Source organism: Manis pentadactyla, chromosome X (assembly GCF_030020395.1).
Source record: "Manis pentadactyla isolate mManPen7 chromosome X, mManPen7.hap1, whole genome shotgun sequence".
NCBI lineage: Eukaryota > Metazoa > Chordata > Mammalia > Pholidota > Manidae > Manis > Manis pentadactyla.
The window spans coordinates 18505409-18524234 of record NC_080038.1 but is presented as its reverse complement, the minus strand read 5'-3'; the positions used below and the strand labels follow the sequence as shown (position 1 = coordinate 18524234).

At 36.0% G+C, this 18826-nt stretch overlaps 1 protein-coding gene across 3 annotated transcripts in view; it reads left to right on the top strand.

Annotated features, from left to right (window-relative positions):
* The window catches only part of KLHL15 (kelch like family member 15), a 41134-nt gene that overhangs the window by 12786 nt on the left and 9522 nt on the right, over positions 1-18826 (top strand). For all 3 annotated transcript variants that reach the window (XM_036912806.2, XM_036912804.2, XM_057495266.1), the window contains one exon: positions 1168-1876. In XM_036912806.2, coding sequence (XP_036768701.1) covers positions 1172-1876 — 705 coding nt within the window. In that variant the 5' untranslated portion in view covers positions 1168-1171. The remainder of the gene's footprint in view (positions 1-1167; positions 1877-18826) is intronic.

Here is an 18826-nt window from a genome sequence, read left to right as displayed (position 1 = left end):
AGAGGAAACTTTTCTGTGACTAGCATGAGGCTGTAGGGAAATTTATTTACATTGAAGCAAGATTCTGGTACAGTGTAAAAGATTGAGAGGGAATTCAGGGATGGGAGGAAGCTCAGCACCATGGGAATGAGAGTTCAGGAGAGGTTAGAAGGCCTAGGCAGGGTGTGTATGAAAAGGAGAAAGTTAATTTGCTTCATAAATGTCTAATACACTGAATTTAGTTTATTCTGCTTTACCTAAGAGATTTAATTATAATTCCACTATCTTGGCTTCATTCCTCTGATATGCAAAAATGTGGTTTAATTTCTTCTACAAGTTAATATTTTTATTTTAAATATATAAGCAATACATAATCTTTTTTTAAAAGATAAGGTTAATGGGGTAAGTAAAAAGAAAAAAGTAAACCTCAAAATTTCTTGAAATCCCACTACTCAGGGACATCATTTTGATACTTATTCCTCCAGACTTTTTCTCATCTAAACATATACATGTGTATTTAATTTTTGAAAATATACTGAGAATACTGTAGTTGCCTGCTTTTTTTCACAGAACAATACCTAATAAATATCCTTTGTCAGAATAGGTAGATTACTGCCATCATTTTTAGCTATTATAGTAATCCATTATAGGACTGCACCATATTTATTTAATAATCTATTGTTGGGCTTTTGAATGCTTTCCAATTTTCTATTATAAATACGGCTAGAAAGAAAAACCTTGTTTGTACAACTTGACATATTTATCTGATTATTTCCTTTGGGTAAGTTTCTAGAAGTTTTCAGGGTCAACAGTGTGCTCTTGGTTTAATTCCTTTTTTTTGTCTCTCATAATTTAGTATTTGGCTGAGAAATCCATTTTGTGTTGATAATTTGGAGACATAATTAAATATATTTGGTGAAAAACGTAAAATCAGTGGGATAGGCATATTGTTATAAGTTAACAATTTACCATTGATAGATATTTAACATATTTTTTCCCCAGGTGGGGAAGCCAAAACAGAGGTTTATTTGGAATAAACCTTTAGGTTGTCTTCTCCCGAAGGACTTGTACATTTAGGACTTAGGCAGTGGAATTGAGATAATTATAAAATTTAAGCTCTGAGTTAATAACATCTTGAGAATGCATGGAAATGATTAACACAGTTTTCTTTGATTACTTTTTTTCCAGATTCATGGCAGGGGACGTGGAAGGATTCTGTTCCTCCATCCATGACACCAGTGTCTCTGCTGGGTTCAGAGCACTGTATGAGGAAGGATTGCTTCTTGATGTCACTCTGGTTATTGAAGATCATCAGTTCCAGGCCCATAAAGCACTCTTGGCCACCCAGAGTGATTACTTCCGAATTATGTTTACTGCAGACATGAGGGAGCGAGATCAGGACAAAATTCATTTAAAAGGTCTAACTGCTACTGGTTTCAGCCATGTCCTTCAATTTATGTACTATGGAACTATAGAACTGAGTATGAATACTGTTCATGAGATTCTTCAGGCTGCCATGTATGTTCAACTTATAGAAGTGGTGAAGTTCTGCTGCTCTTTCCTATTAGCAAAAATCTGCTTAGAAAATTGTGCAGAAATTATGAGACTTCTAGATGATTTTGGTGTAAACATCGAGGGAGTCAGGGAGAAACTGGATACTTTCCTGCTAGACAATTTTGTTCCACTTATGTCTAGGCCTGACTTCCTATCTTACCTGAGCTTTGAGAAACTTATGTCTTATTTGGATAATGATCATCTGAGCAGGTTCCCAGAGATAGAGCTGTACGAGGCTGTGCAGTCTTGGCTGCGGCATGATAGAAGACGCTGGAGACATACCGATACCATCATTCAGAACGTCAGATTTTGTCTGATGACTTCATCCAGTGTTTTTGAGAAGGTTAGTGCATTTGAAAGCAATACACAGGACTCATCACTTAGTTAAGACAGTATGTCTTGATAGATAATATTCCTAGGCTCAGTTAGGAGCCAAAAAGAGAATGAATAGTTTATAAAAATAGTTCATGTCTAAGAAGTCTTAATTTGTTGTAGCTTGTGCATTTAGGGTCTTTAAAGTAACATTTTGTGGGTGAGAGATGAACCATGTAGGCAGTAGAGTCGTTTTGTTGTAAAAGTACTTTTAAAATTGAAGCATTATTATTTAACCCAAGATATTGAAGTTTGCTTTAAGTTTTTCTTTTCACAAAGTAAATCTGAACTGGGTCAGGCTAGCTCTCTATTTTAGAAATTATTCTTAAATAATACATGCTGGAATTAGAGTTGAGTTCTGTAGCTTTGAATGATGTGTGTTAGTACGGTTTCATATTCCTCTACAATGTAGTAAGGAAACATAAAATAGCTCTTGAAAACCAATAGGCCCTAGTGGTGCTTTTCTTCTTTACTCTTACCTCATTCTGTTTTTCTTCCTGTTACACTGAGAATACTAACTAAATTTAACCACAAAAACATTATGTGTATGTCTAACATTTTGGCATTTCTGAACAAATAGACTGTAAATCCTTTTTCTACATTGATCAAACATCCCTGTGCAGTTGGCCACGTAATAGTTGTGCTATCTTAAAAATAGTCTTTCTCTAAACCAGCCTTGGCCTTTTTGCATGTAAGCATTTTTCATTTTTATATCAGGGTCTCACTTGTGATCCTTTCTTGCCCAGAGGAGAGAAAGCAGTTTCAGTAATTGCTTAACTTAATTGGTTTTCTAATCACATGGTTACCTCTGGGGCTCTGTTTACATCTTGCATCTTCTTTCTAGAAAGCACACTTAAAAGCTTTGGTCAACACCCTTCATGTTAAATAGTTCTCCAGCTTTAGTTACCAGACCTGGTGATAAAAAATATAATATTTGCAAAAGAGGGCTGTTTATACTATTTGAAAAATAAACAAATTTGCACCTTCAAATAACATTCAGCAGCCTGGCATGTTTTTTTTTAATCCCCCCTCTGAAATGCTGTGAACTGTCATTAACTTACTCTTTTAATAGAGAACTCATTTACGGGATTTTTATTTTGTTCTCAGAATGTACTGATATGACAGAAGTAATTGAAGCTAAAGAATACTTTTTAAAATTATTTTTCATTGGGTGATAATCAGGCCCACATCAACTATGTAAATCATTTGTCTCTGATGTTTTTATTGTTTTGATTTTTTTCTTAATATATTTCTATTGTTGTCTTTCCCGGGAGAATCCTGTTTGATTTTTTATACGTTACATGCAAATGCTTTCCCAGTACTAAAACAAAAACCCTCCAACTTCAGTCTAGATGGAAGTACTTACTATAAAATAGAAAATAAAATTTCCTCTCTTGTGGGACAATATGATGGATAATTGATAGCAGTAAATGATTTTTAAGTGCTGAGCTGCAGAGTCTTTTTAATATTCCAATTATCAGTCCATAGTGGTCAATAGTGACAGTGGCTGAAAGTTAATACCATCGGGTAGTTTTGTAAATTTTATAAAACATCACTTGTACCTTCTGATAGATTCTGTTAGTATATAGCATAAGAGGTGGTTATTACCCATTGGTTAGATATTGGGAATATCAACAGAATAAAATGTTCATTCAGGCTTTCTTCTTGAATTAACTTCCAGGGAAAATTTCGTAAGGCCCTGGCTGCAGAGAAATCTTTCAGCTTTCTGTAATACAGTATAGATCTTACAGTTTTATTTTAGTAATATTGGTAAGATAAATGGAAGGTAGTCACTGATTCTTTTCTTAGCAGTGTGTGTGAGTTAATGTTTATGAAAGGAATCTGTGGCTTTCTAAATGTTGAGAAACACCAAGTTAGTTAGATTTGAGACCTTATCTTTAGAAATTAAACTTCAGAAACCAAACTAAAATGGTCAGTTTGGTTGGGAAACAAAAATTTGGACTATTTTACACCATACTATTTTGAGCTCCTTAAAAATAGGGCCCATCTATTTTTCCTGTACTCAGCACACTGCAGGCCTCAAAGGCCATTTTAATATCTATTATATATGCATGGCACCAGAAAGGGCACAGAAAAAAGGCATGTTGTATCTGTGCTTGTCCTTTTTTAGTATGAGAATCTACATGGGGAAAAGTGTGGGCAGTTTTCATTTGTGGTTTTATCCTATTAGCTCAAATGTAGGAAAATGGAATATTGATAGTACTTTTTATTTTTAGCTTTAAATTTTTTAAAACTTTGTCTAAACATGTAGAAAATCTGAAAACATAGTAGGATGATCACCCATAAACATATCTTGTAGGTTAGTAAGTATCATTTTGCCACGTTGGCTTTAGGTAGCAGCTAGATATGTAGAGGATGTGTATATGCCTTTATGTAAAATTTTTGTTTTTTTGCTAAACCATTTCAAAGAAAGATGTAGACATTATGACACTTCATCCCTAGCTACTTCAGCAAGCATCTCATCTCTCAAGAGTAAGGATATTCTCCTATATAATCATTATACCATTGTTAAAATTAACAGTCCTTAATAATCATGTAATATCCACTCCACTTTAGGATTTAATCAAGGTTAGTGCAGCACATTTGGTTATTATGTCTCTTTTAATCTAAAATTGTCCCTACTTTTCCTATTTATGATGAGAATGTTCAAACATACAAAAAGATGAAAGGGTAGCATAATGAATTCCTATAGAGGTATCACCAAGATTCAAGAACTGTTAACATTTTACCATATTTGGTTAATACAAATTTCTTTTTTCTTTGCTGAACCTTAGAAAGTAAGTTGAAAACATCATGACACCTCATCCCTGAATACTTAACATGAATGCTTAACGTGACTCTCCTAAGAATAAGGACTTTTTCCTCCTCAATACCAATTCTACCTAGGAAAATTAACAATAAGACCCAAATGTCATCTTATAGCTGCTAGTCCATTTTCAAATTTTACCTGTTGTCCCACAAACGTCCTAAAATCCAGTCACGAATTATGCATGGTTTTTGGTTGTCATGTCAGTCTAATCTTCCTTAAACTAAGCCCCTCACGTTTTTGTTTTCTTTTTTTGAGAAAGCTCACCAATTGTCTAAGAGTGTCCTACATTATGGATTTATCAGGTCATTTTCTTGTTTTGGTGTTAATTCATTCCTTCTTAAGACACATGTACTTCTTAGCATTGTGTTTTTTCAAGGGACAATTACAGTAAAATATTGTTGTAATGCCAGAGAAAGTCTTAGAAAAGCACTTAGCAACTCTGGTCAAACTTAGAATTTACCATTCGTTTTTTGTATTAAAGACTAAGTAACACTATTTTATGACTAAAATCATCAAGAATTTTATTCATGCTATTCTGTGTTGGCTTTCTTTTAGATTCATAGAATTCCCCTCCCTTTTTTTTAAGTTTAGAGTCCTTCCATTCAATTTATTGGAATTAAAACTAGCTAAGGTGTCAAAATTATTTTCTTTTTAAAAAAGTATATATCTATGACTCAAGAACTGCGTTGTTCAATATCATAGCTTATGGCTATTGAACACTTAAAATGTGACAAGTCTGAATTGAGGTTTCAAAGATTAAAAGACAAAAAGGATATAAATTACCTCATTACTAATTTTTATATTACATGTTGAAATAATATTTTTGGATATACTGGGTTAAATAAAATATATTAAAATAAATTTCACCCTTTTGTTTTTTTAAATGTGGCTACTAGAAAGTGTAAAATTGCATCTTTGGCTTGCATTTGTGGATCCAATGCTCAGATTATATTTCATTGCACAGTGCTGGTCTAGAAGTTGAAGTGAGTTCATTAGAAACTCTCTGAATGTGCATACAATAAACAGCCTTTCTCATATATTTAACTCCTGTCCTGGATTCCCAGGAATGTTCTGTACAGTTTAGTGTTAGATGAACTTACCTAACTATTCTGTGGAGTGGCTGATGAATATAACTTAAACAAAGCTTGAAGGAACCCGTGGAAATTGTAATTCTTGCTTTGGTGGTAACGATCAGATACAAGCAGTGGCTTATAGTGAGGGAAGGGGGTGTTCTGCCTCTCCACAGGGAATAGTCCCTGCTTATTTCAGGGACCTGAATCGTGCTTTCTTGCTGTGCTGAAACCTTTGGGTTTATTCTTCTGCAGTATCTTTTCTCCTAGTCCTCTACTGGATTTTCTCCCCAGCTGAAAACAGACTGCCTTTACTTTTGTGCTGAGTACTCTGTGGGACCATCAGCAAAGAGAGCAAGACTTCCAAATATTCTCAGAGTTCTTAGAGACAGTGATTCCACAAATCTTATATATGCCAGGCCAGGCACCACGTACTCTATGCATAGGTAGAGTGTACAGATTATCTCTATTTTACAGGGAAGAAAACAGGCTCAAAAGAGTTAGGAATCCTATCCCACAACAAGTGGCTCTGTTCAAACTGGAACCCAGGTTTACTCACTTCTTAATCCAATGGCTTCTTATTACAGCTGCTAGAGCAGGGAGAGGACCTTGAATTGCACGAAGCATGCAGTTCACCCTGTGGCCCAGCTTAGGTCGTTCAGAAATTGTTAAGAGTTATGAAAATTCTAACATGTTTGCATGAATGAAATATAGCCTTAGAAATTTAATGTCACCAAAAAAAGTATAAGATGTGGGAAAACTTTAAGATGTGAAAGCATAATTCGGGGGTTTTGACTATGTAATCAAAGAAAGCTGAAAATAAGGATCTTGTCCTTTTGACATAGTTGTTAAAAAGAGTTCTTATGATTCTTTTTATCTATAGTGGGTTCCCAGTTTTAAAACTATACTTCAATTTCAGTTTTTACCTATGCAAATGTCTGTAGAATGTATTTTTACTAGTTCTGATGGTCTTTGCATGTTAACAGAGATAAGGCCTGACATTTGTCATTCTGAATTTCAGTGGTGTGAAGCTTTAAGTAGTTAAAACTTTGCTCTCTGGTCTTGGTTTTTAAAAAATAGTTACTGCTTTATTGAAAACATTTTATGAAGTAAAGGTATATTTGGCAAAATTCATATTATACTTGATTTTCTTGTACAGAAAAGATCTTCTTAGCAAAATTGTTGAATTATTTATTAAAAATACCCCCTGGTTGATTCTTTAGTACAGTGACATTTTAGTATTTTTGAACCTAGGTCATCTTTAGTATCATAAATATGCATAAGGGTAGGATTCAGCATTCCAGTGAACCCCTTAGAAATTTGCATGAATCGTAATCATAAAATCTTTCAGTTTTCAAAAGGAAAGAAAATCTGTTTTAAATCACGTAAAGATAAAAAAAAGTGTATTTAGCATTTGTTTAGCTTGTATTTAGGATTTTCCAGTTGTTTTTCATTGGCTAATTATTAAGGAAGCAGACTATATAGATTTACTCTGCTTTATTACAGATACTTTGTTTTGTAAAGTAGGTCATGATACTCAGACTCCCTAGTAAGAGCAAAGCTAATGTTTTAATAACAATGTTAATTCTCTTTCACTGAGAATATATTTGGATTTAACAAATCATATCTTCATTTCATAAAAGTTTGCTATAAGAATATTTACAACTTTGAGATAATTTTAATTGCTGAAAAAAGATAACTTCATTACTAGTGAACATTAATCCTCAGATCAGAGTTTGAAGAAAGCTTCAGAAGAGCTTTCTAACACTTAAAAAAAAAGTATTTTTACTTTAAGGAACAGAATTTGTGGCTTTAAAAGCTACATTTTAAAATGGGGATAAGGTGTCCTGGACTGCAACTGATAGAATTCAAGGATTACAAATTTAGTATGGATACTTAGAACATAGTAGCTGTCAGAACTGGTCTTCACAAAACACTGATAATTTTCCAAATACTTTCTGTATCAGCGTAGTTGATTTATATAGCATAACAATGGACTGTGACACATCAGGAAATTTAGTGTTCTTAATGTTGTGCTTGGGTGGTATGATATTCTGATTAATAGAGGCACAACCCCCTTCGTAATGAAATTTACTGGGCAAGGATGCATCTATGTCAAGTGTAGGCATTCTACCCTTCAGAATTTATTTCTTCACTTTGGCTGTGTAACATGTTTTGACTGATCCAAAATTACTGTCCAGCAACCAAACCATTAGTTGTAATGTTATCACAGTTTAGCCAAAAACTCGAAGAAGTAATTGTTTCTAATGACTTCAGCTACAGCCAGACAAATCTAGAGGAAAAAAACAGAAATTTCCCTCTAACACTCATTTTAGAAGTCTATGAGAAACATAAGCAGTGCTGTATTTGGCAATCAAAATATTTTTTAAAAAGACAGTAACTTGGATTTCAAATGTGAAATTTGATTAGAATTTCCAATAAGCTTGAGTTTTTTTTAAAGTTTAAAATCTTCTTTATATTAAATAGTACTTAAATAGCTATACACTTGAAATTGCTTAAATTAACAATCAGCTCACTTGCACCTTGGAGTGAAAGCACAGAGATTAGGTTTTCTGTTGGAAACTAGGTCAATAGGTTAAGCATACTTTCTCAGTTAACTTACTGTCTTTTTCTGCATCAGTCTCCTTTTTGCCGACCTCTTCCCACAGCCCCATGGACATGTTTGCAGTTCTTTAAAAGTTACCCAAGGTGTTTTTCCCCTCTTGTGTGTCTTCTGCCTTTATGTATAGGTATACAGTGCTCTTATTTTCTGCCTTTGACTTGCATTCACTCCAGGTTCCGGGAGAGTGCTGGCAGTCCAGATTGTTGACTGCTGTTAGATCTCTTGGGGAAGAAATTATCTTAGAGGGTGTATTAAGCAGACAGGAACCTATTGAAAATGGGAATTAAAAAATTCAATTTTGCTGATTTTCCTTAATAAGAGGAGGTGAAAACAAAAGCATAGAATTAGAAATTAACTGGAGTAAAAGGAAAGGAAGACATGGAATGGGCACAGCTATATTAACTTGTAAAAGGAGAAATCCTCTTTTTTAATAAATTGAAAAAAAAAGGGAGAGACACCAAATGATAAGCAGAAATTGAAAATAATCAGAGAAGTAAAAAACTACAGAAAAGGTTAACAGAAAAGAACAAGGGGAAATATTAAGATTTTAGGCTTTAAAGTTTAAATTCTCAAGTTTACTATTTACCCAGGATGTGCTACATGTGTCATAGGTAAGTCTTGCTCATTGAAAAGTTAAGTTTAGGATTAAACCTTTTATTTGGCTTTCCTTCTGCTCTACCATATTTATAAATGAAAATAGAATGTTTACATAGTTGAGATTATTTCCACATTAAAATATTCCTCCTAAATTGTGAATTCTAGAACTTACTTGTGCCCTCTAAATGGTCTTAAGTCTTTTTTTATTGAAGTATTGATATACAATTTTATGTTGGTCTCAAATATAAGAACACAGTGGTTTAACAGGTACCCATATTATTAAATCCTCACCTCCACTAGTGTGGTTACTATCTGTCAATAGAGAAAGATGTTACAGAATCCTTGACTATATTCTTCATGCTTTACTGCTATCCCCGTGACCAAGTTATATTATGATTGAGAATTTTTGTGCCCCTTTATCCCCCTCCCCGACCCCCATGGTAACCACTAGTCACTTCTTAATGTCTATGAGTCACTGCTGTTTTGTTCCTTCTGTTTAGCTTGGTCTTAAGTCTTTTTAAAAATTACATCATTTTCTACCTTTTAGGCTTGTGTACTGTAATTTCTAATGGTGGCTCTATTACTGATGCACTGAAATTGGAAGGAAATTAGATTTTCTAAGTACATTTATTTTAAGTTAAATATTTTTCACTTTAGAAAAGTTGAAGGAGATAGAGGACCAAATTGTGCAGAAACTGTTATTCTAACATTGTCCTGAGGGGTCCTCTCCCTAACCCCATTTACTCTGGTCACATGACCTCTGAAATTCTAGTCAACACTTTAGACTCTTGGCTTGCTTGGAGAAGAGAGTATGGGTAAATCTTTATTAAAACTTGTCTTTACCACCTGGTATTTGACTGCAATTGTAGTATTACCAAGAGGATTTGTGCTTAGCCGGAACTGATTTTTTTATAGCCTTATCCCTGGTCATTAACTCAGTTTTTCAGGACAAGGGGATTAATTAAAGGCATTTTACCCCTAGATTTTTTGTGATGATTTTGTTTCAAATAATACCAGCTTCAGTTCTGAGCATGACTTTATAAATAGATATCTCATACCAGGGTAGATGCTTACCTATATACCATATGTAACGACTACTCCAGATTTTATTGAACAGCAAAAATATCAAATGGTAGCTGTGGGTCCCAAAGATATAATTTGTTTTAGCCCTAAAGTTCTATGTTAGTAACTGCTTTGTTTCTGGATAATTCTTTTGAGAAGATTGGATCATCGAGAAGGGATGATAACACTGATAGCTAGGACTCTGTCTTTCTCCCACATGACATACCTCACATTCATCATTCTGAAAATTAAGTTAGCGTTTTTAGATGTAGGAGGGGCCACAGAGGTGTCTGTTCATGCAGTTAACTTTTTTATAAAAGGAAAAGATCTAAGCTGGAGGCTGGTCCATGGTCACACAGTGGCTAGGGGTCAGTATCAAAGTCTAAGACCTGGGATTTTTTTTTTTACTAAGGTATCATTGATATACACTCTTATGAAGGTTTCACATGAAGAAACAATGTGGTTATTACATTCCCCCATATTATCGTGTCCCCCCAACACCTCATTGCAGTCACTACTTGCCTTCTCTGTACTACACTGTCTTCCCCATGATCACCCCCACACCATCTCTGCTAATCATAATACCCCTCAATTGCCCTCTCCCTCCGTCCCCACCTGCCCTCCCCTACCCCTCCTTTGGTAACTGCTAGTCCCTTCTTGGAGTGTGTGAGTCTGTTTCTGTTTTGTTCCTTCAGTTTTGCTTCGTTGTTATACTCCACAAATGAGGGAAATCATTCGGTACTTGTCTTTCTCCGCCTGGCTTATTTCACTGAGCATAATATCCTCCAGCTCCATCCATGTTGTTGCAAATTGCAGAATTTGTTTCTTTCTTATGGCTGAGTAGTATTCCATTGTGTATATGGACCACATCTTTATCCATTCATCTACTGATGGACACGTAGGTTGCTTCCATATCTTAGCTATTGTAAATAGTACTGCAATAAACATAGGGGTGCATATGTCTTTTTGAGTCTGAGAAATTATATTTTTTTGGAAAATTCCTAGGAGTGGAATTCCTGGGTCAAATGGTATTTCTATTTTTAGTTTTTTGAGGAACCTCCATACTGCTTTCCACAATGGTTGAACTAACTTACATTCCCACCTGCAGTGTAGGAGGGTTCCCCTTTCTCCACAACCTTGCCAGCATTTGTTGTTGTTTGTCTTTTGGATGTTGGCCATCCTAACTGGTGTGAGGTGATATCTCATTGTGGTTTTTACTTGCATTTCCCTGATAATTAGTGATGTGGAACATCTTTTCATGTGCCTGTTTCCCATCTGAATTTCTTCTTTGGAGAAGGGTCTTTTCAGATCCTCTGCCCATTTTTTAATTGGATTATTTGCATTTTGTTTGTTGAGGTGTGTGAGCTCTTTATATATTTTGGATGTCAACCCCTTATTGGATATGTCATTTATGAATATATTCTCCCATACTGTAAGATGCCTTTTTGTTCTACTGATGGTGTCCTTTGCTGTACAGAAGCTTTTCAGTTTGATATACTCCCACTTGTTCATTTTTGCTTTTGTTTCCCTTGCCCAGGGAGATATGTTCGTGATGAAGTTGCTCATGTTTATATTCAAGAGAGTTTTGCCTGTATTTTTTTCTAAGAGTTTTATGGTTTCATGACTTACATTTAGGTCTTTGATCCATTTTGAATTTACTTTTGTGTATGGGGTTATACAATGATCCAGTTTCATTCTCTTACATGTAGCTGTCCAGTTTGGGCAACACCAGCAGTTGAAGAGGCTGTCATTTCCCTATTGTAAATCCATGGCTCCTTTATCATATATTAATTGACCATATATACTTAGGTTAATATCTGGACTCTCTATTCTGTTCCACTGGTCTGTGGGTCTGTTCTTGTGCCAGTACCAAATTGTCTTGATTACTGTTGCTTTGTCGTAGAGCTTGAAGTTGGGAAGCAAGATCCCCCCTGCTTTATTCTTCCTCCTCAGGATTGCTTTGGCTATTCGGGGCCTTTTGTGATTCTGTATGTATTTTAGAACTATTTGTTCCAGTTCATTGAAGAATGCTGTTGGTATTTTGATAGGGATTACATTGAATCTGTAGATTGCTACAGGCAGAGTGGCCATTTTGACAATATTAATTCTTCCTAGCCAAGAGCATGGGATGAATTTCCATTTATTAGTGTCCTCTTTAATTTCTCTTAAGAGTGTCTTGTAGTTTTCAGGGTATAGGTCGTTCACTTCCTTGGTTAGGTTTATTCCTTGGTATTTTATTCTTTTTGATGCAATTGTGAATGGAATTGTTTTGCTGATTTCTCTTTCTGCAACTTTATCGTTAGTGTATAGGAATGCAACAGATTTCTGTGTATTAATTTTGTATCCTGCAGCTTTGCTGAATTCAGATATTAGTTCTAGTAGTTTTGGAGTGGAGTCTTTAGGGTTTTTTATGTACAATATCATGTCATCTGCAAACAGTGACAGTTTGGCTTCTTCTTTACCAATCTGGATGCTCTTTATTTCTTTGTATTGTCTGATTGCCGTGGCTAGGACATCCAGAACTATGTTGTATAAAAGTGGAGAGAGTGGGCATCCTTGTCTTGTTCCCTGTGTTAAAGGAAAGGCTTTCAGCTTCTCCCTGTTAAGTATGATGTTGGCTGTGGGTATGTCATGTATGGCCTTTGTTATGTTGAGGTACTTGCCCTCTACCCATTTTGTTGAGAGTTTTTGTCATGAATGGATGTTGAATTTTGTGAAATGCTTTCTTGGCATCTATGGAGATGATTGTGTGGTTTTTGTCCTTTTTGTTGATGCAGTGGGTGATGTTGATGAATTTTCTAATATTGTACCATCCTTTCATCCCTGGAATAAATCCTACATGATCATGGTGGATGATCTTTTTGATGTATTTTTGAATTTGGTTTGCTAATATTTTTTTGACTATTATTGTATATATGTTCATCAGGGTTATTGGTCTGTAGTTTTCTTTTTTTCTGGTGTCGTTGCCTTGTTTTTGTATTAGAGTGATGCCGGCTTCATAGAATGAGTTTGGAAATGTTCCCTCTTGTTGTACTTTTTGGAAAACTTTAAGGAGGATGTGTATTAGGTCTTCACTAAATGTTTGATAAAATTCAGCAGTGAAGCCATCTGCCCCAGGGGTTTTGTTCTTAGGTAATGTTTTGATTACCAATTTAATTTTGTCGCTGGTAATTGGTCTGTTCAGATTTTCTGTTTCTTTCTGGGTCAGCCTTGGAAGGTTGTATTTTTCTAAGAAGTCTGTTTCTTCTAGGTTATCCAGTTCATTAGCATATAAGTTTTCATAGTATTCTCTAATTATTCTTTGTATTTTGTGTCTGTAGTGATTTTTCCTTTCTCATTTCTGTTTCTGTTTATGTGTGTAGACTCTCTTTTTTTCTTGATAAGTCTGGCTAGGGGTTTATATATTTTGTTTATTTTCTTGAAGAACCAGCTCTTGCTTTCATTGATTCTTTAAATTGTTTTATTCTTCTTGATTTTATTTATTTCTGCTCTAATCTTTATTATGTCCCTCCTTCTATTTACTTTGGGTCTCATTTGTTTTTCTTTTTCTAGTTTCATTAATTGTGAGTTTAGGCTGTTTATATGGGATTGTTCTTCTTTCCTGAGGTAAGCCTGTATTGCAATTTACTTCTCTCTTAGCATGGCCTTCGCTGCGTCCCACAGATTTTGCAGTGTTGAATTATTGTTGTCATTTGTCTCCATATATTGCTTGATCTCTGTTTTTATTTGGTCATTGATCCATTGTTTATTTAGGAGCATGTTGTGAAGCCTCCATGTGTTTGTGGGATTTTTTGTTTTCTTTGTGTAATTTATTTCTAGTTTCATACCCTTGTGGTCTTAGAAGCTGGTTGGCTCGATTTCAATCTTTTTTAATTTACCAAGGCTCTTTTGGTGGCCTAGTATGTAGTCTGTTCTTGAAAATGTTCCATGTGCACTTGAGAAGAATGTGTATTCTGCTGCATTTGGCTGTAGAGTTCTGTAGATGTCTGATAGATCCATCTGTTCTAATGTGTTGCTCAGTGCCTCTGTCTCCTTACTTATTTTCTGTCTTGTTGGTCTGTCCTTTGGAGTGAGTGGAGTGTTGAAGTCTCCTAGAATGAATGCATTGCATTCTGTTTCCCCTTTAATTCTGTTAGTATTTGTTTCACATATGTAGGTGCTCCTGTGTTGGGTGCATATTTATAATGGTTATATCCTCTTGTTGGATTGACCCCTTTATCATTATGTAATGTCCTTCTTTGTCTCTTGTGACTTTCTTTGTTTTGAAGTCTATTTTGTCTGTTACAAGTGCTGCAACTCCTGCTTTTTCCTCCCTATTAGTTGCATGAAATACCTTTTTCCATCCCTTCACTTTTAGTCTGTATATGTCTTTGGGTTTGAGGTGGGTCTCTTGTAGGCAGCATATAGACAGGTCTTGTTTTTTTTATCCATTCAGTGACTCTATGTCTCTTGATTGGTGCATTCAGATCATTTACATTTAGGGTGATTATCAATAGGTATTTACTTATTGCCATTGCAGGCTTTAGATTCGCAGTTACTAAAGGTTCAAGCATAACTTCCTTACTATCTAAGAATCTAACTTAACTCACTTAATGTGCTATTACAAACAATCTAAAGGTTTTTTTTTCTCCTTTTTCTTCCTCCTCCATTCTTTATATATTAGGTATCATGTTCTGTACTCTTTGTCAATCCCTTGACTGTCTTTGGGGGTAGTTGATATAATTTTGCATTTGCTTAGTAATTGGCTGTTCTACTTTCTTTACTGTGGTTTTATTACCTCTGGTGACAGGCTAGGCTTTTAGCCTTAGGAACACTTCCATCTATAGCAGTCCTTCCAAAATACACTGTAGGGACAGTTTGTGGGAGGTAAATTCTCTCAGCTTTTGCTTATCTGGAAATTGTTTAATCCCTCCTTCAAATTTAAATGATAATCTTGCCAGATAAAGTATTCTTGTTTCAAGGCCCTTCTGCTTCATTGCATTAAATACATCATGCCAGTTCCTTCTGACCTGTAAGGTTTGTGCTGAGAAGTCTGATGATAGCCTGATGGGCTTTCCTTTGTATGTGATCTTATTTCTCTTTCTTGTTGCTTTTAATAGTCTCTCCTTATCCTTGATCTTTGCCATTTTAATTATTATATGTCTTGGTATTGTCTTCCTTGGGTCCCTTGTGTTGGGAGATCTGTGCACCTCCATGGCCTGAGAGACTATCTCCTAACCCCAGATTGGGGAAGTTTTCAGCAATTACCTCCTCATAGACACTTTCTATACTTTATTCTCTGTCTTCTTCTTCTGGTACCCCTATAGTGTGAATATTGTTCCATTTGGATTGGTCACACAGTTCTCTCAATATTCTTTCATTCTTAGAGATCCTTTTTTTCTCTCTGTGCCTCAGCTTCTTTGTATTCCTCTTCTATAATTTCTATTTCATTTATCGTCTCCTCCACCATATCTAATCTGCTTTTAAAATCCTCCATTGTGTTCCTTAACGATTGGATCTCCCCTCTATATTCGTTCCTGAGTTCTTGAATATTTTTGTGTACCTCTGTGAGCATGTTTATGATTTATTTTGAATTCTCTTTCAGGAAGATTGATTAGTTTAGTCTCACTTGACCCTTTTTCTGGTGTTTGTGAGATTTTTGTTTGAACCAGGTTCCTTTGACATTTCATATTTGTGTATGGTGCCCTCTAGTGCCCAGAAGCTCTACTCTCTGGAGCTGCTCAGCCCCTGGAGTGATGTCAGGGTTCTTAGGGGAGCAGTGCTGGTGCCTGGGGGAGGAAGGAGCTGTTTCCTGCTTCCCAGCTGCTATGCCTGTCTCCACTGCCAGAACCAGTGGGCCGAACACACCATATAAGCCTCTATTCTTTGTGCTTGTAGCTGCTGTAGGCAGAGCTTCCCTCTGTCCTGACGTCAGGGCAGTGGTTGCCGGTTTGCTAGCCAGGTGTGGGCTGGCTGGGAGGAGGGCACAGCAGGCTGCGTATTACTGTGGGGGGCATTGGAGCTGCATAGCCAGTCAGGGATTGAGTACCTGAAGATCCTGAAATTTCCCAACCTGCTGGGCAGCATGCGCCCAGACATTTTTGTCAGTTCTTGCCCCTTTAGCAGCCCTCTTGCTGTTAGGAAGTCTCTCACACTGCCTGCCCAGAGCAGCCAGATACAGATCCCTTGTTTTCCACAAGCAGCTGGAATGTCAGTCTCTCCAGGTATTCTGCCTTAGTTTTCCAACCCCACTAATTACCAGAGCACCATGTAATATAGGTTCGTGCTCCCAGAGCAGATCTCTAGGGCTAGGTGTTCAGCAGTCCCAGTCCTCCACTCCCTCCCCACTCCATTTCTCTTCCTCTCGCCAGTGAGCTGGGGTGGGGGAAGGGCTTGGGTCTCGCTGGGTCAGGGCTTTGGCATGTTACCCTGTTCCTTGAGGTCTGTTCTTTTCTCCAGGTGTATGCAATCTGGCACAGCCTTCTTTCCTGTTGTTCTTTCGGGATTAGTTGTTTTATATTTTCATATTATATGTGGTTTTAGGAGGAGGTTTGTGTCTCACCTCTCATGCTGCCATCTTTAATCCATAATCAGACCTGGGATTTTGAGTTCAGGGATCATTCCAACTCCCAGCATGCACCCCCACCCCCACCCCATAAACTAATAAAATGCATTTCGTTTCTTTGGTTTAGTATATTGGGCATTTAAAAAATCATTTTGAAAGGTGAAACAGCTGATAGCTTAAATTGGCTGGCTGAAAGTCTAAAATAACTTTAGACTGTAGCCAGTTTTGGATATTTTTAAATTGCAGATTTTTAATCAAATAAAGGTAATAAGCTCTGTGGAAATGCCTATTTTAATTATATTGCCAGTTCCATTTTAATTTTCAAAATTAGTAGTACATACAAATTACCTGTAAAAGCTAAAATTTTAATAAATGGATTATGTAACATTTTGACAGTGAAGGGAAAAACATGGAATTTTTCCCCAGTGGTAATGGCTAGCTAACTATTATTTATTTGACTTAATATATATTTACAGGAGCCACATTTACAATTAATTTCTCATATTTTGTCCTTTAACTACATGTATATGTGCCACACACAATTAAACTAAAAGAAGGTTAGAAGAGGAAATGGTTAACTTAAAATTTTCAGATCACTGTTTTTAAGAGGTAATACATGCTTTAATTTTGTATTCAGAATAAGACACTTTTCATAATACAATTTTTTAAAGTATCAAAGCAAGAAAAGTGATAATGAATATATTCTTTCCAAATGTTAAAACAAGACAGCTTTTTAATCCTATGAAAGGATAAGGAAAGTAGTTCAGAACATGAAAGAAATGTGTCATTCTGTCCATATCTTTTGAGAGCCCCTGATATACAGATAGTTAACCTGTTATATGAAGAGCTAGTGATGAGAGAAATGCTTTCTTTGAAAAAATGAGCTCTGCTTTTCTTTTTGGATAGCTCCCTTCATTAATGCATTTTCAGTGATTCCATTCACATAGAAGGTTTCAGCCTGACACTTTCTGTTTAAAAGCAATATATTGTAATTACTTAGTCCAGGATTATCAGAGGCATTAAACTAGTTCTGCCTATTGATATTGTGTGGTTTTAGAGGAAAATTGCATCAGTAAGTAGCTCTGGGAAAAGGGCAAGGTAAATCTAGAACTTCCAGCCTTGGCCAAGGGAAGATGGAGTTAAGTTTCTTTGGTTAGTAGATATTTTTATGGCATAATCAGCTATCAAAAAGCACAGCTATCATTATTGGGGGCTTAGAGGTACAGCAAATAAGATAAAGATATATAGCTTTTATTTGGACTTTAAGAGTTGAAGTAACTCTTGTAAACTCTTTGGAACCCAGATTTCAAAGGATCGCAGTCAAATTAATGGAGAAGAGGACAAAGGGACAAGACGATTGGGTATAAAATGAAAGGCAGGAAAATGACTGAGAAGCAGTTAGGCTGGCCCAGTTTGTTGGGGCCTGCAAGAGCCTAGGGTTGGAAGGTGGAAGGCTGTTAGTGCATTCTGCCTAGTCCTTGTGTGATGCTAGGCAGAATGCTCTCTCTCTCCAGTGCTCCTGCTAGGTCGCCACACCTGGACTACGTCAAGTGGCAGGATGCCTCTCCAGTGCTCATGCTAGGAATCCCTCTGCAGTGGTCCTGCTAGGTGGTCACACCTGGACTACATCCCGTGGTGGGATGCTCACTGATTCCAGACATAGATAGTCCCTGACTTGGGGAAAATATGTACCCATACCCTTTTTACTGTAGTCCCTGTAAAAAAGCCAAATACCGAGCTATATAGAACCTAGAAAGAGCAAACCCCCCCTAAAGCTCAATGATAACCATATTTTGTATGTGTATATATATATATATATATATATGTTCTCCCCTGTTTATGCCAACTGTATAAAACAGTCCATTTTTATTTCTTGAGAGTATTATATATACTCTTCTACAGTTTTTATCATTTGACATTTTGAACATCTGCATTGGTACCTATGAATTAACCCCATTCTTTTTTAATGACTGCAAATGGTATATACCAGAGTTTATTCAACCAATGTCTTACTGATAGATATTTGAGTTTACGGTTTTTGTGCTCTTGCAAATAATGCAAAAAACATCCATTATCATTGTCTTGACTGTTCTGATTTCCTTATATTGGCCTAAATCTTCCTCTGAGCTTCCATTTGTCAGTTCTGAAAACAGTTGCTTTCTCCTGAGTCTTCTCTTGCGTTGAAACATTTCTCA